At 51.9% G+C, this 21,822-nt stretch overlaps 1 protein-coding gene across 3 annotated transcripts in view; it reads right to left on the reverse strand.

Annotated features, from left to right (window-relative positions):
- LOC139272919 (protein-tyrosine kinase 2-beta-like) overlaps positions 1-21,822 on the reverse strand; it is a 256,360-nt gene that overhangs the window by 78,104 nt on the left and 156,434 nt on the right. For all 3 annotated transcript variants that reach the window (XM_070889030.1, XM_070889028.1, XM_070889029.1), the window contains exons 12-16: positions 19,768-19,807; positions 15,972-16,021; positions 14,056-14,100; positions 11,946-12,043; positions 921-1,005 (exon numbers count right to left, since the gene is read on the reverse strand). In XM_070889030.1, the coding sequence (XP_070745131.1) occupies positions 921-1,005; positions 11,946-12,043; positions 14,056-14,100; positions 15,972-16,021; positions 19,768-19,807 (318 nt within the window). The remainder of the gene's footprint in view (positions 1-920; positions 1,006-11,945; positions 12,044-14,055; positions 14,101-15,971; positions 16,022-19,767; positions 19,808-21,822) is intronic.

Consider the following 21,822-nt stretch of genomic DNA (forward strand, 5'->3'; position numbering starts at 1 on the left):
CCTCTAATTCTGCCCTCCTGAGCATCCCTGATTATAATCGCTCCACCATTGGTGGCCGTGCCTTTTGTTGCCTGGGCCCCAAGCTCTGGGACTCCCTGCCTAAACCTCTCTACTTCTCGTCTCTCCTTCGAGACACTCCTTAAAACCTGCCCCTTTGAACGAGCTGTTGGTCACCTGGTCTAATATCTCCTTATGCGGCTCGGTGTCGAATATTGTCTGGTAACGCTGCTGTCAAGCGCCTTGTGACGTTTCACTACGTTAAAGGCGCTATATAAATGCAGGTTGGTGTACATAGGACACCCTCAAAGCCTCCCTGATAAAGTGCAACATCCCCACCGACACCTGGCAGTCCCTGGCCAAAGACCGCCCTAAGTGGAGGAAGTGCATCCGGGAGGGCGCTGAGCACCCTCGAGTCTCATCGCCGAGAGCAAGCGCAGACAGCGGAAGGAGCGTGCGGCAAACCTGTCCCACCCTCCCTTTCCTTCAACTACTGCCTGTCCCACCTGTGACAGGGACTGTGGTTCTCGTATTGGACTGTTCAGCCACCTAAGAACTCATTCTAAGAGTGGAAGCAAGTCTTCCTCGATTCCGAGGGACTGCCGATGATGATGGTGATGGCTGTACATAGCAATCTGTCGCTCATGCACCGTTCCATACCGAACACATGCCAGCCTGCACATTATTTGGTGTGTAGCACGTGCCCGTCAGTACGTTACGCTGTGCCTGAGCGGGACTGCCCGAGTTTTGCACAGCGAGGGGTCAGTTTTGGGAGCTTGAGCCGGATCGGTAACAATATCAGGGCAGTTTGCTCAGACCGTAGAGACACAAGCAGATACAAAGCAAACTCATTCTTGTCCTCGGTGGTGGGCGGGAACCAAACCGGATTGAGTGCGGCCCAGTGGTGGGGGAGATAGCCTTACTTCCTTCCACTAGGAATTTTTCCTTGACCTCAAACGTACAGCCGGTTTTGCAGGTCTTCACTGCCACTGCAATCTGCTTGCCTTTCTGTGAAGAAAAAGTTCCAGGATCACCGGGAGGAAGCTTCTGGGGGGAGGTTTTTCAACATGGTAAGCATTCAATATCTTAGCAAAGAGCAAAACAAAATCAAATTATTTATCCAGAAACGTTATTACAAATCTTAAGTCTAAGCACTTCCTGTCTACAAAATCTTAATTCCTGCTCTCACTTTTTAATCTCACTGCTGTGTCAACTTTTCTATTATAAATGACTCTTTGCATGTTTAATATAGAAACATCACCCAGAGCGTGTGTTTCGTTGAGAGCACAAGAGGTGCAGGGTCTGAAACTTGCATTCATTTTAATGGACAGAAAAATCATGCATATAAGCAAACCGCCCAGATCAGAGAGTCTTTCCTCTTCTTAATTTGCATTATTTTATCAAAAGACATATTGGGTGGAGTTTGAAATATACAGCTTTGATTTACGTAAATATTATGTGTTCCATTGACAGTTAAAAAATATTAAACGTTCTAATTGGTGACATCTGAGACAGAGAGAAAGGGGGAGACCGAGAGAGGAAGGGTCCGAGCGAGGGGGAGGGGGGAAGGAAGGGTCCGAGCGAGGGGGAGAGGGGAAAGGGAGGGTCCGAGCGAGGGGGAGGGTCCAAGCGAGGGGGAGGGGGGAAAGGGAGGGTCCAAGCGAGGGGGAGGGGGGAAAGGGAGGGTCCGAGCGAGGGGGAGGGGGGAAAGGGAGGGTCCGAGCGAGGGGGAGGGGGGAAAGGAAGGGTCCGAGCGAGGGGGAGGGTGGATGTGGAGAGAGTCCGAGCGAGGGGGGAGTGAGAGGAGGGAATCTGAGCGAGGGTGGGGGGGGAGGGGTCCAAGCCAAGGGCTGGGGGGGGGGGGGGGGGAAGGTGAGGAGGGTAGGTCCAAGGGAGTGGGGGGCGGGTGAAAGAGATCGGGGGGGGGGGGGTGAAGGAAGGTCCAAAGGAGTGTGGGGTGGGGGGGGGGGGGGGGAGAAGAGGAGCTCATGGACTTCTTTGTCTCTAAGATTGAGACCGTCCGTTCGGCCGCCTCTGCCCCTTCCCTTCCTTCCCCTAGCCCACCCGGCCAAACTTCCTCTAAGGCTTCCCCTGCCCTAGCCCTAAACTCACATCTCTCTCCAGTTTCTCTCCGATCTCCCCTCATGACCTCTCCGAGCACATCCTGTCCATGAGACCCATTTCCTGCTCCCTCGATGCTATTCCCACCAAACTGCTCACCGCCCAACGTCCCTTTCTGGCTCCCATGTTAGCCGACATTGTTAACACAGTTCTCTGTCCCCCTTGCCTTCAAACCTGTCGTCATCACCCCTCTCCTCAAAAAACCAAACCTCGATCCCTCCATCCTTGCAAACTACCGCCCCATCTCCAACCTCCTTCAATGGCTCTCATCAAAGTCACAAATGAAAACCTTTGTGACTGTGACATAGGTAACCTATTGCTCTTTGTCCTCCTTGACCTGTCTGCAGCCTTTGGCAGGTTGACCACTCCGTCTTCCTCCAACACCTCTCCATCATCGTCCAGCTGGGTGGGACTGCACTCGCCTGGTTCCATTCTTATCCATCTGATCGTAGCCAGAGAATCTCCTGCAGCGACTTCTCTTCCCGCCCCCGCATCGTTACCTCTGGTGTCCCCCAGGGATCTATCCTTGGCCCCTCCTATTTCTCATCTACATGCTGCCCCTTGGCAACATCATCCTGAAACACAGCGTCAGTTCCCACATGTACGCTGACGACACCCAGATCTACCTTACCCCCACTTCTCTCGACCCCTCCTCGGTCTCTAAATTGTCAGACTGCTTGTCCCACATCCAGTTCTGGATGAGCAGAAATTTCCCTCAATTAATTATTGGGAAGACTGGGCAGGGGCAGGGATGGGAATGGGGGGCAGGGTGAGTTACGATCCCGGGGGAAAGGGGTTCTGATCCCCGGTCTGATCTGGGAGGGCCAGATACCTGATGCCGGGGCAAAGTGTCTGTGTGGGGTGAGCTGACAGTGGGCGGGCTCGGGGTACATGAGGAAACACTCCTGCTCCCCTTGGTCCACATGGATCGCTCCCCGATGCGTTTCTCATCTCACAGCAGCCTCCAGCAACGCAGGTTAAAGTAGTGGGTTGGGGGTAATATATTAGCATGGATAGAGGATTGGCTAACTAACAGAAAACAGAGAGTCGGGATAAATGGTTCATTCTTGGGTTGGCAACCAGTAACTAGTGGTGTGCCGCAGGGATCAGTGCTGGGACCCCAACTATTTACAATCTATATTAACGACTTGGAAGAAGAGACCGAGTGTAACGGAGCCAAGTTTGTTGATGATACAAAGATGGGAGGAAAAGCAATGAGTGAGGAGGACACAAAAAATCTGCAAAAGGACATAGACAGACTAAGTGAGTGGGTAAAAATTTGGCAGATGGAGTATAATGTTGGAAAGTGTGAGGTCATGAACTTTGGCAGAAAAAAAAATCAAAGAGCAAGTTATTATTTAAATGGAGAAAGATTGCAAAGTGCTGCAGTACAGCGGGACCTGGGGGTACTTGTGCATGAAACACAAAAGATTAGTATGCAGGTACAGCAAGTGATCAGGAAGGCCAATGGAATCTTGGGCTTTATTGCAAAGAGATGGAGTATAAAAGCAGGGAAGTCTTGCTACAGTTACACAGGGTATTGGTGAGGCCACACCTGGAATACTGCGTGCAGTTTTGGTTTCCATATTTACGAAAGGATATACTTGCTTTGGAGGCAGTTCAGAGAAGGTTCACTGGGTTGATTCCGGGGATGAGGAGGTTGACTTATGAGGAAAGGTTGAGTAGGTTTGGCCTCTACTCATTGGAATTCAGAAGAATGAGAGGTGATCTTATCGAAATGTAAAAGATTATGAAGGGGCTTGACAAAGTGGATGCAGAGAGGATGTTTCCACTAATGGGGGAAACTAGAACTAGGGGGCATGATCTTAGAATAAGGGGCCGCCCATTTAAAACTGAGATGAGGAGGAATTTCTTCTGAGGGCTGTAAATCTGTAGAATTTGCTGTCTCTGAGAGCTGTGGATGCTGGGTTATTGAATAAATTTAAGACAGAAATACAGTTTTTTAACCGATAAGGGAATAAGGGGTTATGGGAGCGGGTGGGGAGGTGGACCTGAGTCCATGATCGTATTAAATGGTGGAGCAGGCTCAAGGGGCCGTATGGCCTACTCTTGCTCCTATTTCTTATGTTCTTAGAGGCTTCCGGGTCGCATTATCATATTTTAAATTCCAAAATATGGGAGCAGTTTGGCCTGTACCCAACCCCACCTGTTCTTTCATGTTAACATTCCTACACCCAGTGCTGCAACCTGTCAGGGGCAGGACATGGGACACGTGTAATCCCCCGGATACACCTGCAATGTCACCGAGGGGTCAATAATCTGAACATGGCAATGGGAGCTATGTGTCACCATGAAACAGTACCAGGGAACCAAGGGGCGAGGGAGGCATCGTACCATCGGTGTCCCAGCACGATCGGCGGCGTGAAACAGTGAGGAAGGAATCGACAGCTTCTGTAACTTGCTCACAGGATGTGGGCATTGCCGGCAAGGCCAGCATTTATTGTCCATCCCCAAACACCCTTCAGTGTCTCGCGGGGCCATGTCAGGGGGCAGTGAAGAGGCAACCTCATGGCTGTGGGTCTGGAGTCACATATAGGCCAGACCCGGTAAGGGCGGCAGGTTTCCTTCCCTAAAAGGACATTAGTGACCCAGATGGGTTTTTACAATAATCCGGTAGTTACATGGTCACCATTACGGACACTAGCATTTTATTCCAGCTTATTGCATTAACTGAATTCACATTCCGCAGCTGGATTTGAACTTGCGTCTCTGGATCTAATTGTATTTTTTGAAGAAGTTACAAAGTTGGTGGATGAGGGAAACCCAGTAGACATGGTCTACTTAGATTTCCAAAAAGCTTTTGACAAGGTATCTCAGGAGAGGCTTCTCTAAGATCGGAGCCTCTGGTATTAATGGAAATATATTGACCTGGATCCAGAACTGTCTGGCAGGACGCAGGCAAAGAGCAGTTATAGATGGACTTGGATCTGTTTGGAGACCGGTCACCAGTGGTGTCCCGCAGGGATCGGTGTTGGGACCGTTGCTTTTTATTAATGATCTGGATTCAGGGGTTGGTGGCACAATTTGCAAATTTTCAGATGATACGAAGATCTGTGCGAGTGCTCGAACTGTAGAAAATGATCGTCTGATTCAGGCAGATCTTAATGTGTTGGGAGACTGGGCTCCTGACTGGAAAATTATGTATAACTTTGATAACTTTCATAGGTTTATATGTAACCTTTAGGACTGCTGACCAAGAGCCATGCAAGCTCTTTGTCGGCCGGCGGGGACACGATGGGCCTCCTTCTGCGCTGTAAATTTCTATGTGTCTATAAGTGCAGTGTTATGCATGTGGGCAGGGCAAATACTCAACATTCATACACCCTCCAGGGAAAAGCATTAAAGATGGTGGAGATAGAAAGAGATTAGGGCATTCTAGTGCATACATCCTCAAAGGTACCCAAGCAATGCTGTGTAGCAATAGCTGGAGCAAATAGGGTGTTGGGGTGTGTCCCTAGGACAACTGAGTATAAGACGAGGTGTACTGTTTTGTCCTTGTACAAGACCTTAGTCAGGCCGCACTTGGAATACTGTGTCCAGTTTTGGTCTCCTCACATGGTGGGAGATATTGAGGCTCTGGAATGGGTGCAGAAGAGGGCCATTAGACTCATTCCAAGTTTGAAGCATCTTAGTTATCGAGACAGGTTAAAAGAGTTGGAAATCTTTACCTTAGAGCAGCGTAGACTTAGGGGAATCTGATTGAGGTTTATAAGATAATGAAGGGAATAGACAGTGTTCCAGCTGACCGTTTATTTCAATTAAATAAGTCAGGCAGGACCAGGGGCACACATTTCAGTTGTATGGGGCTAGATCTAGGTGAGATGTCACTTTTAAAATAACTTTGGAAGTGACCGTGCTAATGCCTGCCCCCCAGCCGAGCCTCGGGCCATCAATGGCGCTACTCGGAGCCGAGCTTGTGGCCAACACTTCGCCGGAGGCAATTAGGCTTATCGAGCTGTGCCTGGTCTCCAGTTGTCTTGGACCCCCTTGCCACAGGACCAAGACCTTGTTCAGCTAAGCCCGTGTGGTGGCTGGTGTGCAGCGGCCCCCCACGTTAAAAGAACTCACGCACAGGCATCTTCCACTCCGTCAGTATGAAGTTCGGGACCTGGAACGTCAGGACCCTCACGGACAATCCCAACAGCAACAGGCCGGAACGCCGCACCGTGATAGTTGCTCGGGAACTCAGACGTTTTGACATTGACATTGCTGCTCTAAGCGAGACCCGGCGGGCAGGGGAAGGCCAGTTGAAGGAACATGGTGGAGGGTATACCTTCTTCTGGAAAGGGAAACCAGAGGCAGAACGCCGCCTTCATGGAGTCGGCTTTGCCATCAAGAATGAGCTGGTCGACTGCCTCAAAGACTCCCCTGTGGGGTTAACGAATGCCTCATGACTCTCCGTATCACCCTATCTCAGAACCAATGTGCCACAGTCATCAGTGCGTACGTCCCCACACTCGATGCAACGGATGAGGCTAAAGAGGGTTTTTATTCCAACCTCGAGACATCCTTGTCCCGTGTCCCCACGGGCGACAAATTGATCCACCTAGGTGACTTTAATGCCAGGGTCGGCAAATACACAGCCCTCTGGGGAGGTGTGATTGGCAGAGAGGGGGTAGGGAAAGCCAACTCCAGCGGTACCCTATTCCTGACAAAATGTCTAGAACATGAACTCCTCATCACCAACACCCTGTTCCACCAGAGGGACAAATACAAGGCATCGTGGCAACACCTTCGCTCCAAACACTGGCACCTGCTCGACTTTGTCATCGTCCGAGCCAGGGATCACAAGGCTGTGCGCATCACCCACGCCATGACAGGAGCTGATGACTGATGGACAGACCATCGCCCAATCCGATACATCATCGACATTAACATAGCCCCAAAGCAGAGGGGACAGCAGAAGCAGTTCCGCAAAAAAGTTAATGCTGGGGCACTGAGAGACCCAGCTACGAGAGCCCTATACAGTCAGCGCCTCACAGCTAACCTGGCGTACCTTGATGACCCTGAGATGTTGAATGCCCACAGTGCTTGGTCTGCCCTCCAGGCCTCTATAACCAGTCCCTGTGAAGAGACACTTGGTCACTCAACCAGAAAACATCAGGATCGGTTTGATGAAAATGATCAGGAGATCGAAGAACTAATAGATCGCAAGTGCAAAGCATTTCTGAGCCTCAAGCAACAACCCAACTTGGGAGCTGCAAAGCAGCATTACAGACGGCTCAAGGCTCAGGTCCAACGAAAAACCTGGGACCTAAAGAACAGGTGGTGGATGGAGAAAGCACAGGAGATGCAGCAACTGGCCGACAGTCATGATATGCGAGGATTCTTCGCTGCAGTCAAGGCCACCTACGGTCCAAACTCCCAAGGCCCCACCCCACTCCTGGCCAAGAACGGGGAAACACTCAAGGCCCGATGGAAGGAGCACTTTGAAGATCTCCTCAATCGGGACTCTGCCTTTGACTCGAGTGTTCTCGACTCCATCTCGCAGCACGCGACCCACCACCACCTCAGTGAAACCCCAACACTGCACGTGGTAGGCAAAGCCATAAAACAGCTCAAGAATAACAAGGCTACGGGTGCGGGTGCGGGTGGAATCCCTGCTGAGGTGCTAAAATATGGCGGAGAGGCGTATTGGCACAGATACATGATCTCATCTCTCTCATCTGGAGGGAGGAAAGCATGCCGGGACATCTCAGATATGCAGTGATCGTGACCATCTTTAAAAATGGGACAAGTCCGACTGCGGCAACTACAGAGGAATCTCACTATCAGCCACTGGGAAAGTTGTCGCTCGGGTTCTCCTCAACCGTCTTCTCCCTGTGGCCGAGGAGCTCCTCCCGGAGTCACAGTGCGGATTTCATCTCCTACGGGCCACAACAGACATGATCTTTGCAGTGCGACAGTTGCAGGAAAAATGCAGGGAGCAGCGCCAGCCCTTATACATGGCCTTCTTTGATCTTACAAAGGTCTTTGACACGGTCAACTGTGAGGGCTTATGGAGCATCCTCCTCCGTTTCGGATGACCTCAAAAGTTTGTCAACATCCTTCGCCTGCTTCATGATGACATGCAGGCCGTGATCCTTACCAACGGATCCTTTACAGACCCAATCCACGTCTGGACAGGGGTCAAACAGGGCTGCGTCATCGCCCCAACCCTCTTCTCAATCTTCCTCGCCACCACGCTCCACCTCACAGTCAACAAGCTCCCCGCTGGAGTGGAACTAAACTACAGAACCAGTGAGAAACTATTTAACCTTCGCCGCCTCCAGGCCAGGTCCAAGATCACCCCAACCTCTGTCGTCGAGCTATAGTACGCGGATGATGCCTGCGTCTGTGCACTTTCAGAGGCTGAACTCCAGGATATAGTCAATGTATTCACTGAGGCGTATGAAAGCATGGGCCTTACACTTAACATCCGTAAGACAAAGGTCCTCCACCAGCCTGTCACCGCCGCACAGCACTGCCCTCCAATCATCAAGATCCTGGACAACGTGGACCATTTCCCATATCTCGGGAGCCTCTTATCAACAAAGGCAGACATTGATGTGGAGATTCAACATTTCCTCAGACGGCCGAAGACAGCACTGGCGCACTGGACACAGAGTGTTTGAAGACCAGGCCCTCAAATCTACCACCAAGCTCATGGTCTACAGGGCTGTAGTAATACCCGCCCTCCTGTATGGATCTGAGGCATGGACGATGTATAGAAGGCACCTCAATTCGCTGGAGATATATCACCAACGATGTCTCGGCAAGATCCTGCAAATCCCCTGGGAGGACAGACGCACCAACATCAGTGTCCTCGACCAGGCCAACATCCCCAGTATTGAAGCACTGACCACACTCGATCAGCTTCGCTGGGCAGGCCACATAGTTCACGTCAGATACGAGACTCCCTAAGCAAATGCTTTATGCCGAGCTCCTTCATGGTAACCGAGCCAAAGGAGGACAGTGGAAACGTTATAAGGACACCCTCAAAGCCTCGCTGGTAAAGTGCGACATCACCACTGACACCTGGGAGACCCTGGCCGCAGACCGCCCGAGGTGGAGAAAGTCCATCCGGGAGGGCGTCGAGTCCTTCGAGTTTCAACGCAAAGAGCGTGAAGAGGCCAAGCGCAGGCAGTGGAAGGAGCGCGCGGCAAACCAGCCCCACCCACCCCTTCCCCCGACCAATGTCTGTCCCACCTGTAACAGGGTCTGTGGCTCTCGTATCGGACTATTCAGCCATCAAAGAACTCATTTTGGGAGTGGAAGCAAGTCCTCCTCGATTCCGAGGGACTGCCAATGATGATGATGAGATGTCAGGTGGTGGTTCGTTACACAGCGAACAGTAGACCTCTGGAACAAGCTGTCCTCTCATGTGGTGTTTCGCAGAGTCACTGAACTCCTTCAAGCAAAAATTGGACCTGTTTCTGGCTGGGGTGGAGATTAACTCTGACAGAAGGTAGGTACTGTAGGGAATTTAATGGCCAGAGTGATCTCCTGGACTAGTTTCGATTGCCGAGATGGGTCGGAGAGGAATTTCCCAGATTCTTTTTCCCAAATTGGCCTGGGTTTTTTTACATCTGTTTTTTTGCCTCTCCCAGGAGATCCCATGGTTTTGGGTGGGATGGGGTGTATATGTTGTGATACACAAGGTATCGGGATTGTGTGGGGCAGACTCGATGGGCCCCATGGTCTTTACCTGTCGGTCATTGTTCGTATGTTTGTATCTTTACTCCAGGTCTCTGGATTACTAAACCAGTAACATCACCGCTCACTTATGTTGCAGTTACTCCATTACTTGAATCATTTCCCCATTGGCTTCCCTCACATGTTTGCACACTGCCCTGCCTCCTTACACATTACCTTTCACATCGAAGTTGTCATCCAACTCCAAAACTTCCAGTTCAAGAGATGGATGAGGACTAACATTAAGAGGAACGGCCAGGAGAATGATAAAACCCAGCAAAACGAGTTCCTCGTTGTGTCAGGAAAACTGCCCACTGAGCCCGGGAGCATCAGGTGAGAAGTGGAGGGCTGGCGGATATGTTCTCACCCACCAGGAGGAAGAGGCAATGGAAAAACTGGGCCCTAACTCCTCTGAAACAGCAGACAGGCTGGAGGCTTTGGTTCAGAGAAATTGAGAAATTGTGCGTGCTGCATTATAATCCAACCGCCCACCCCCCCCCGCCCCCCGCCGTGTATCGTATCTGTTGCTATTACTGAGCGGAGTCTGCTAAAGGAGCACTGAAAGAAATGGAGGCAGAACCTTAATGTGCTTTTTTAAATTTGCAAGAAGCAGTGAAGAGCAGCAAGGAGCCACAGTCAGCGAGGAAAGTGGGCCTTCCAATCAGGAAGAACAGGAAGACAGAATATTATCTGATTGGTGACAGATTAGGAAAGCGGGAGGTGCAACAGGACCTGAGTGTCATGGTATATCGGGAAGAATTAAAGCACATGGTATTGGGGGTAATGTACTGACGTGGATAGAGAACTGGTTGGCAGATAGGAAGCAGAGAGTCGGGATAAACGGGTCCTTTTCAGAATGGCAGGCAGTGACTAGTGGGGTGCTGCAGGGCTCAGTGCTGGGACCCCAGCTAGTTACAATATACATTAATGATTTGGATGAAGGAATTGAGTGTAATATCTCCAAGTTTGCAGATGACACTAAGCTGGGTGGCGGTGTGAGCTGTGAGGAGGATGCTAAGAGGCTGCATGGTGACTTGGACAGGTTAGGTGAGTGGGCAAATACATGGCAGATGCAGTATAATGTGGATAAATGTGAGGTTATCCACTTTGGTGGCAAAAACAGGAAGACAGAATATTATCTTAATGGCGACAGATTAGGAAAAGGGGAGGTGCAACGAGACCTGGGTGTCATGGTACATCAGTCATTGAAAGTTGGCATGCAGGTACAGCAGGCGGTGAAGAAGGCAAATGGTATGTTGGCCTTCATAGCTAGGGGATTTGAGTATAGGAGCAGGGAGGTCTTACTGCAGTTGTACAGAGCCTTAGTGAGGCCTCACCTGGAATATTGTGTTCAGTTTTGGTCTCCTAATCTGAGGAAGGTCATTCTTGCTATTGAGGGAGTACAGCAAAGGTTCACCAGACTGATTCCCGGGATAGCAGGACTGACATATGAGGAGAGATTGGATCAACTGGGCTTGTATCCACTGGAGTTTAGAAGAATGAGAGGGGATCTCATCGAAACATATAAAATTCTGACGGAATTGGACAGGTTAGAGGCAGGAAGAATTTTCCTGTTGCTGGGGAGTTCCAGAACCAGGGGTCACAGTCTAAGAATAAGGAGTAAGCCATTTAGGACCGAGATGAGGAGAACTTCTTCACTCAGAGAGTGGTTAACCTGTGGAATTCTCTACCGCAGAAAGTTGTTGAGGCCAGTTCGTTAGATATATTCAAAAGGGAGTTAGATATGGCCCTTACGGCTAGGGGGATCAAGGGGCATGGAGAGAAAGCAGGAAAGGGGTACTGAGGGAATGATCAGCCATGATCTTATTGAATGATGGCGCAGGCTCGAAGGGACGAATGGCCTACTCCTGCACCTATTTTCTATGTTTCTAACCAGAAACTCTCCCTGTTTGGTCAATCCCACATCACTGCCTCTCACCAGCTCACATAGGGACACTAGTTCAGGCCCGGTTAACAAGCAGCACAGGTGCGCAGTATGAAGGGCAATGCTCGACGTGGTCCATCATGTCCAGACCTCCACACTAATGGAGAAGGTATCGTGACCAGATTCTCTCAAAAGACGATAACCCAACAAAAAAAATAATAAAATACGTTTTTTGAAAATGACTCACGCATGTTTTATAAATTCCTTCATAAACCTGGCCGAAGAATCCTTCTCCCAGAATCCTCCCCAGCACAACATTGTCTCGCGAGATCGTACTTTGAGGAGCTGCGTTAAAAAGAGAGAGAAATCAGGAGGAACGTAACACTGGAACCCAACTCACCGAGACCGGCAACACTGGAAACCAACTCACCGAGACCGGCAACACTGGAAACCAACTCACCGAGACCGGCAACACTGGAACCCAACTCACCAAAACTGGCAACACTGGAACACAACTCACCAAAACTGGCAACACTGGAACACAACTCATCAAAACCGGCGACACTGGAACCAAACTCACCGAGACCGGCAACACTGGAACCCAACTCACCAAAACCGGCGACACTGGAACCCAACTCACCGAGACCGGCAACACTGGAACCCAACTCACTGAGACCGGCAACACTGGAACCCAACTCACCGAGACCGGCAACACTGGAACCCAACTCACCAAAACCGGCGACACTGGAACCCAACTCACCGAGACCAGCAACACTGGAACCAAACTCACCGAGACCGGCAACACTGGAACCCAACTCACCAAAACCGGCGACACTGGAACCCAACTCACCAAAACCGGCGACACTGGAACCCAACTCACCGAGACCAGTAACACTGGAACACAACTCACCGAGACCGGTAACACTGGAACACAACTCACCGAGACCGGCAACACTGGAACACAACTCACCAAAACCAGCAACACTGGAACACAACTCACCAAAACCGGCAACACTGGAACACAACTCACCAAAACCGGCAACACTGGAACCCAACTCACCGAGACCGGCGAAACTGGAACCCAACTCACCAAAACCGGTAATACTGGAACTGGAATCACCAAAACCGGCAACATTTGAATCCAACTCACCGAGACCGGCGACACTGGAACCCAACTCACCAAAACCGGCGACACTGGAACCCAACTCACCAAAACCGGCAACATTTGAACCCAACTCACCAAAACCGGCGACACTGGAACCCAACTCACCAAAACCGGCAACACTGGAACACAACTCACAAAAACCGGAAATACTGGAACTGGAATCACCAAAACCGGCAACATTTGAACCCAACTCACCGAAGCCGGCGACACTGGAACCCAACTCACCAAAACCGGAAATACTGGAACTGGAATCACCGAAACCAGCAACACTGGAACCCAACTCACCGAAACCAGTGACATTGTACCCCAACTCACTGAAACCGGCAACACTGGAACCCAATTTCACCTCTCCCGTAAATTAGTAGAACTGAAATGAACCTAATTCGAAAACCTTCACTCCTGGCACTCAGTTGCCATGGAGAAGCACATTAATCTCATTAGTACAACTAATATCCACAAAACCTGAAGCTAAGATCACCATAAACTCCAGCTCCCCCACCATGTCTGCTCCCCATCAGCCTGCACATTGATTCCTTGACATCAGCGGAGATGGAACTGCCAAGGTTTGGAAATCAAAGTGCCTCATACAATCCAGAAACTGATTGGAAAGACCGAGCTTCACCAGGACACCTTTTAAATCAAACAGGGGTCCACGAGAGCTCTGCGTCTGGACAATCCTATCCTTGTTAAAGAGAAGTAGAGCTTGTGTCGGGAAGGAGTGAGGAGGTTAGTGAAAGCATTTAGTTAGATGGACGAACGACAAGGCTGACTGGTATCACTCTCACCTGGGGGTCAGAGGGACTGGGTTCAAGCTTCACTGCAGAGGCTTGTGCAAGCAGTGCAGGCTGACACTCCAGCGCAGAGCTGAGGGAGCGCTGCACTGTCGGAGGAACCCTCTTTCAAATGAGGCGTTAAACCGAAGCTCCGCCTGCCCTCTCGGGTGGGTACAAAAGATCCCAGGGCACTATTCAAAGAGGAGCAAGGGAGTTCTCCCCGGTAACAGTACTTATCCCTCGACCAATAACACAGAAAACAGATGATCTGGTTGTTATCTCACTGCAATTTGTGGGAGCTTGCTGTGCACAAATTGGCTGCCGTATTTCCCAACATTACAACTTCTAAAAAGAGCCTCGTTGGCTGTGAAGCGCCTTGAGCCGTCGTGAGGAGGTGCAAGTCTTGCAGAGAGGCTTACCTGCAGATCGCGGCGTATCCGGTATTTCTGCATAAATGTCAGATCCTGCAAAACATCCACAAACATTTCGTCAGCCAAGTGGAATACAAGGCTTTGAGCAGCAAGCAGTCGGCGTCAATTGTGCGGAGCGGGGAAGCAGAGGGCTGTGCCCAGAGTCCGTGCAGGAACGGAGCGAGCGTGAGGAGCTCGCCACCACACCACCCCCCCCCCCCCACACCTGGTTTGCTCAGGCCCAGCGATCGCCCATCCACAAGGGGAGAGCTCCGGCCGGCCCAGACATCGCGGTCCAGCTCACCCTCAGTGGATCAGTCAGGCAGCAGCCTGCTCCACTTCCTGCTGCATGCATCACGGAGATGTGGCCAGCAGGCACAATGCTGCTTCTGCTCCCCATCCCTGGTCACCTGGAGAAGGTGTGGGGGAGGGATTGACCTCGCAAAGTTCGTCCAGGCACCAAGTGGGTGCACAGTGCAATCCCACGCCCGGAGAGGGAGGCCCGCGAACCGCCAGAAATTGGTCCCCATTTAAATACCGGCCACGGTGTGCCGGGGCCCGGGGGAAGAAGTGAATCTCGAGCCGCTTGCCTCACCAGCAGAGGCTCTCTGGGAAGTCTCGGGGGGGGGCGGGGTTACACAGGTTACACACGGGGGGGGGTTACACACGGGGGGCACCATCTGCGGCCGACGGCAGTGCGGTGCGGTGAAGCCCGGAGGAGCACGCATGAGCCTTCCGGCTCGACATCAATTTATAAACAATGAAACTTACCGTCACAGTGGTGGTCCGATCCACATCTGGAAAACCTAAAGGGTCTCAGAAGACCGGGGTACCCCCCCGGGGAACACCCACCTGTCTGGGAGAGGGGCGCAGAGGATTGGGGAACCCCCACCTGTTTGGGCCGATACAGGAAGAATGGAGCTTCCACCTTGGCTCAACACGATTGATGTGAATGGGAACCCTGGCTGATCATTGTCCTCTGTAGGGATGGGCAATAGATGCCAGCATCATCAGCGATTCCCACATCCCTGCAATGAAGAACGTGCTCCAGTCACCAATGCCCTCTGGCAATCATTGAAAGGAACTGGCCAAAGAAGCAACAGTTCTTCACTCTCAGTTGCCCCGTCACTCGTGTTGCCCAGAATATATTTAATCGTCACACCAATACAGCCCTGCACAAAGTGCAACAGATATCCCGTGGACAACAGCGGGAAGGTTACAATATTAACCAAAATCGGGAGGGTCCTCTTCACACAAAGGGTGGCCAGTCGGTCGAAAGAACCTCTTGGTGTGTTGGTGAAGTCAAAAACCCTGCAACCATTTGAGAACCATCGGCAGGCTGGGATGGGAGGGAATGGCACGCTGGGACAATACACATCAGAAATAGGAGCAGGAGTCGGCCATATGGCCCCTCGAGCCTGCTCCGCCATTCAATAAGATCATGGCTGATCTGATCAAGGACTCAGCTCCACTTCCCCGCCCGCTCCTCATAACCCTTTACTCCCTTATCGCTCAAAAATCTGTCAATCCCCGCCTTAAATATATTCAATGACCCAGCCTCCACAGCTCTCTGGGGCAGAGAATTCCACAGATTTACAACCCTCTGAGAAGAAATTCCTCCTCGTCCCCTTGTGGTCTTGTGACGGGGGAACTAACACCAGCAGTTAGCAAGCGCAAACGTTACTTCTACCCCCAAACTAAGCAACAAATTCACTGTCTTTGCAGAAATTTCTGAAGATAACGTTATTGGCAAGGCTCCGACGATGCTGTCTCAAAGCAGCGGCTCAGAGTGTTCGGGTCTCCCTGGGCCTCCTGTGACTGTCGCTCCAATCCCCGCAGAGGGCAGGAGCGGCCTGTCGATAACCTGACCGCAGCCCCAGCCTCACACCTTGTGCAACAAAGCTCGCAGACAGCCGCTCACTCACCCATGCTGCACCGCGACGGCCCCTCAGTGAGCTGCACTTCCGGTTTGGGTCTGAAGAAAGAAAGAGAGCGGGTCACTGAAAATGGATCTGTGACACCTTTAATGGTGTGTGGGGGTCAGCAAAACCTCGGGAACAGCATCGCTTCAAGGGGCAATTTCCCACTGGATGATGCGTACGTACAAGTCAGTGTCGGAGTATTATACACAGATTTTGGTGATCAGAATTACACCCATTGAGAAGAAGCTCAGTATAGCACCACCTCAAACACCATCCTGTTAAACAGAGAGGGGCAATATCACAACACATTCACTCTCTCTCACTCCAGTATTGCCCCTCCGACAGTGCGGCGCTCCCTCATTACTGCCCCTCCGACAGTGCGGCGCTCCCTCAGTACCGCCCCTCCGACAGTGCGGCACTCCCTCAGTACCGCCCCTCCGACAGTGCGGCACTCCCTCAGTACCGCCCCTCCGACAGTGCGGCACTCCCTCAGTACCGCCCCTCCGACAGTGCGGCACTCCCTCAGTACCGCCCCTCCGACAGTGCGGCACTCCCTCAGTACCGCCCCTCCGACAGTGCGGCACTCCCTCAGTACCGCCCCTCCGACAGTGCGGCACTCCCTCAGTACCGCCCCTCCGACAGTGCGGCACTCCCTCAGTACCGCCCCTCCGACAGTGCGGCACTCCCTCAGTACCGCCCCTCCGACAGTGCGGCACTCCCTCAGTACCGCCCCTCCGACAGTGCGGCACTCCCTCAGTACCGCCCCTCCGACAGTGCGGCACTCCCTAAGTACCGCCCCTCTGACAGTGCGGCACTCCCTCAGTACCACCCCTCCGACAGTGCGGCACTCCCTCAGCACTGCCCTTCCGACAGTGCAGCGCTCCTTCAGCAGTGCAATGGAGTGTCAGCCTAGATTTTAGGCTAAAATCCCTGGAGTGGGACTTGAACCCACGACCTTGTGACTCAGACGAGTGCGATACCCACTGAGCCACAGCTGACCCTCTTGATGTGAAAATTTTCACGAGACAGACCGTGTGTCAGGAATATTGAGGTGTGGCTCCCGCCCATGGCCACTGAGCAAATGCCATTAGCGTGTAAAGTAGGATTCGCAGATGCCCAGTGCGCGGACACATGCCGACCCCTCAAGGGGTGAAGTACAGAGAGATTTGCTTCTGGAAAATCCCTTATCCCAACAGAGCGACAGGGACAGGAAATGTCAGTGGTCTCGGTGAACCCGGGGGTGAAATTGGTCTCCGGTTAAAGCAGGAACGGGGCAGCCGGTCGGGAATCGGCACCCCTTTCACACCCTGGCCGGTGGAGATAAATAACTCAGTGTAAAACGGGCTTCCGATTCACTGTGGCCCCTTTCCTGCTCTCGCCTCCAGCCCCCCACCCCAACACCCGTGTCGTTCCTTCTGAACAACTCTCTCTGGGCACTGAACCGGGACAAAAATAACTGGGGTACCCTGACGGAGCAAGAGCTGGAGCGGCAACATCTCGTGACGAGGAAGACTTGCTTCCACTCGAAAAGTGAGTTCTCAGGTGACTGAACAGTCCAATATGGGAATTACAGTCTCTGTCACAGGTGGGACAGAGACTGGTTGAGGGAAGGGGAGGGTGGGACGAGTTTGCCGCACGCTCCTTCCGCTGCCTGCGCTTGGTTTCTGCATGCTCTCGGCGACGGGACTCGAGGTGCTCAGTGCCCTCCTGGATGCACTTCCTCCACTTCGAGCAGTCTTGGGCCAGGGACTCCCAGGTGTCGGTGGGAATGTTGCAGTTTATCTTTGGGAGGCTTTGGGTAATCAGGCATAGAAACATAGAAAATAGGTGCAGAAGTAGGCCATTCGGCCCTTCGAGCCTGCACCACCATTCAATAAGATCATGGCTGATCATTCCCTCAGTACCCCTTTCCTGCTTTCTCTCCATACCCCTTGATCCCTTTAGCCGTAAGGGCCATATCTAACTCCCTCTTGAATATATCCAATGAACTGGCATCAACAACTCTCTGCGGCAGAGAATTCCACAGGTTAACAACTCTGTGAGTGAAGAAGTTTCTCCTCATCTCGGTCCTAAATGGCTTACCCCTTATCCTAAGACTGTGACCCCTGGTTCTGGACTTCCCCAACATTGGGAACATTCTTCCCGCATCTAACCTGTCCCATCCCATCAGAATTTTATATGTTTCTATGAGATCCCCTGTCATCCTTCTAAACTCCAGTGAATACAGGCCCAGTTGATCCAATCTCTCCTCATATGTCAGTCCTGCCATCCCAGGAATCAGTCTGGTGAACTTTCGCTGCACTCCCTCAATAGCAAGAACATCCTTCCTCAGATTAGGAGACCAAAACTGAACACAATATTCCAGGTGAGGCCTCAACAAGGCCCTGTACAACTGCAGTAAGACCTCCCTGCTCCTATACTTAAATCCTCTCGCAATGAAGACCAACATACCATTTGCCTTCTTCACCGCCTGCTGTACCTGCATGCCAACTTTCAATGACTGATGTACCCAGGTCTCGTTGCACCTCCCCTTTTCCTAATATGCTGCCGCATGTAAACAGTACTGAGACTGATCCAGGTTTAAGCCTGCACCCCACTGACTGACGGGCCTCACCTGTACTGGCAGCGAGGTCGGAAGCACAATCTGGATCTGCTCCCTGTGAAAACCAGACAGGCCATGTGTGACAGGGGGCTGGGGGCAGACTCCCTGCTTGTGCTCTCCCCCACACCACACGTGTGGAGCAACGAGAGAGGGTTCAATAGTATCAGAATAAATTTAAAAATCTCCCTGCCTCGGCCCATCCACTGCCAAAACCCTCATCCATGCCTTTGTTACCTCTACACTTGACTATTCTAATGCACTCCTGGCCAGCCTCCCACCCTCCATAAACCAGAGGTGATCCAAAACTTGGCTGCCCGTGTCTTAACTCGCACCAAGTCCCACTCACCCATCACCCCTGTGCTCGCTGCCCCGTGTCCTAACTCGCACAGAGTCCCGCTCACCCATCACCCCCTGTGTTCGCTGCCCCATGTCCTAACTCGCACCGAGTCCCGCTCACCCATCACCCCCTGTGCTCGCTGCCCCATGTCCTAACTCGCACCGAGTCCCGCTCACCCATCACCCCCTGTGCTCGCTGCCCCATGTCCTAACTCGCACCGAGTCCCACTCACCCATCACCCGCTGTGCTCGCTGACCCCGTGTCCTAACTCGCACAGAGTCCTGCTCACCCATCACCCCCTGTGTTTGCTGCCCCATGTCCTAACTCGCACCGAGTCCCGCTCACCCATCACCCCCTGTGCTCGCTGCCCCATGTCCTAACTCGCACCGAGTCCCACTCACCCATCACCCGCTGTGCTCGCTGACCCCGTGTCCTAACTCGCACCGAGTCCTGCTCACCCATCACCCCCTGTGCTCGCTGCCCCATGTCCTAACTCGCACCGAGTCCCGTTCACCCCCTGTGCTCACGGACCTACATTGGCTCCCAGTGAAGCAACAACTCAATTTCAAAATTCTCATCCTTGTTTACAAATCCCTCCTTGGCCTCACCACTCCCTATCTCTGTAATCTCCTCCAGCTAAATATCTCTCCCAGCGCACTGCTCCTCTGAATATATTTTCTTGCACATCCCATCTCCCTTCAACCGCCAAGCCTGTGCTCGCTGCCCCGTGTCCTAACTCGCTCGGAGTCAATGTTGCAAAGCACCTTGGGACGTTGTACTGTGTTAACCGTTGCCATATAAATGCAAGTTATTGTTCTTAAAACTCAGGCCATGATTGAACCGAAGGGTTTGATACGTACTGTTCTGGCAGCGCCGGGAGTTGGGTTTTGGAATCGTGATCTGTGGGGGAAAAAAAATCACAACACAATTAATACACCAACAGATTCTCCTCCGCACAGCTCCAAATGGGGGCGGGACATTAATCGGGAGACGTGTTCGTCGGGAGAATCGGGAGATGTTAGTCGGGAGACATGTTAATCAGGAGGCCTCCTTTTACAAATTAGCTTTAAATGAGTCACATAGTGTCCAATTAGGCAGTTTTGGATTCTGTGCCCATGCCTACTATGAACTGGATTGAGAGCATACAACCCTGACAGATGAGCATTACACCCATCAGACTGTGTAAAGTCATACGAACCAGGAGTTGGAGGAGGCCATACCCATGCTGTACCTGCCCTGGGAGTGTGTGATGGGACAGTGTAGAGGGAACTTTACTCTGTATCTAACCCATGCTGTACCTGCCCTGGGAGTGTGTGATGGGACAGTGTAGAGGGAACTTTACTCTGTATCTAACCCGTGCTGTACCTGCCCTGGGAATGTTTGATGGGACAGTGTAGAGGGAGCTTTACTCTGTATCTAACCCCGTGCTGTACCTGCCCTGGGAGTGTTTGATGGGACAGTGTAGAGGGAGCTTTACTCTGTATCTAACCCCGTGCTGTACCTGCCCTGGGAGTGTGTGATGGGACAGTGTAGAGGGAGCTTTACTCTGTATCTAACCCCGTGCTGTACCTGCCCTGGGAATGTTTGATGGGACAGTGTAGAGGGAGCTTTACTCTGTATCTAACCCCATGCTGTACATAAGAACTAGGTGGAGGAGTTGGTCATACAGCCCCTCGAGTCTGCTCCGCTATTCAATAAAATCATAACTGATCTTCTACCTTAACTTCACTTTCCTGCCCGATCCCCATATCCCTTGATTCCCTTAATATCTAAGAATCTATCAATTTCTGCCTTAATTATACTCAACTGCTGAGCATCCACACCCCTCTGGAGCAGAGAATTCCAGAGATTCACCACCCTCTGAGTGAAGAAATTTCTCCTCATCTCAGTCCTAAATGGCCGACCCCTTATCCTGAGACTGTGACCCCTGGTTCTAGACTCCCCAGCCCGGGGGAAACATCCTCTCAGCATCTGCCCTGTCAATCCCTGTAAGAATTAGTGATCGCGTTTGTTACCCAGAGGATTGAGAGTTTCAATGTCTGGTGGGAGAGTGTCACAAGTTCTTGGTTGTGTTTGACTGTTTCTTGCAAGCAACTTGGGAGGAAATGTATTTCCTTTGGAAGTTGGATTGAAACATGCTCTTTAATTAGTTTAGATTGAGGTGACGTGTGAACAAGAAATGTATCCTATTGGAGTGATACTCTCCTGTTTTGTTGATGGTATAGTTGATGTACACAGAATCGTACAGCACAGAAGATGGTCATTCAGCTCATCATTCCTGTGCCAGCTCTTCCATCCAAATAGCCCCCACCTCCACTCTTTCTCCCCCCCCCCCCCCCCCCCCGCCGTAGCCCTGCAAATATCTCCGTTTCAAATATTTATCCAATTTATTTTTTAAAGTTATTACTGAATCTTTCAGGCAGCGCATTCCAGGACACAATAACCTCAAAATATAAGAAAGAGGAGCAGGAGTGGGCCATTCGGCCCCTCGAGCCTGCTCCTCCATTCAATGGGATCATGGCTGATCTTCTACCTCAACTCCACTTTCCTGCCTGATCCCCATAATATCTAAGAATCTATCAATTTCGGCCTTGAATATACTCAACGGCTGAGTCTCCACAGCCCTCTGGGGCAGAGAATTCCAGAGATTCACCACCCTCTGAGTGAAGAGATTTCTCCTCATCTCAGTCCTAAATGGCTGACCCCTGATCCTGAGACTGTGACCCCTGGGGGGGGGGCGAAGTGTGTTGGAGGGGCGGGCCTGGGGGCTCTGTGCCTCGGTGCAGGGAGTGTTCGGAGTGGGGTGGGCGGGTTGACTGCGCAGATGGCGGTTGGTGGATGTGGTGTGGTTGGCGTCGCGGGGGCGTGGCTCCGGGGTGGCCGGGGCCGGGGCTCGACATCCGGGAGTGGTCGGC

Source organism: Pristiophorus japonicus, chromosome 9 (genome assembly GCF_044704955.1).
Source record: "Pristiophorus japonicus isolate sPriJap1 chromosome 9, sPriJap1.hap1, whole genome shotgun sequence".
In the NCBI taxonomy this organism is placed as follows: Eukaryota; Metazoa; Chordata; class Chondrichthyes; family Pristiophoridae; genus Pristiophorus; species Pristiophorus japonicus.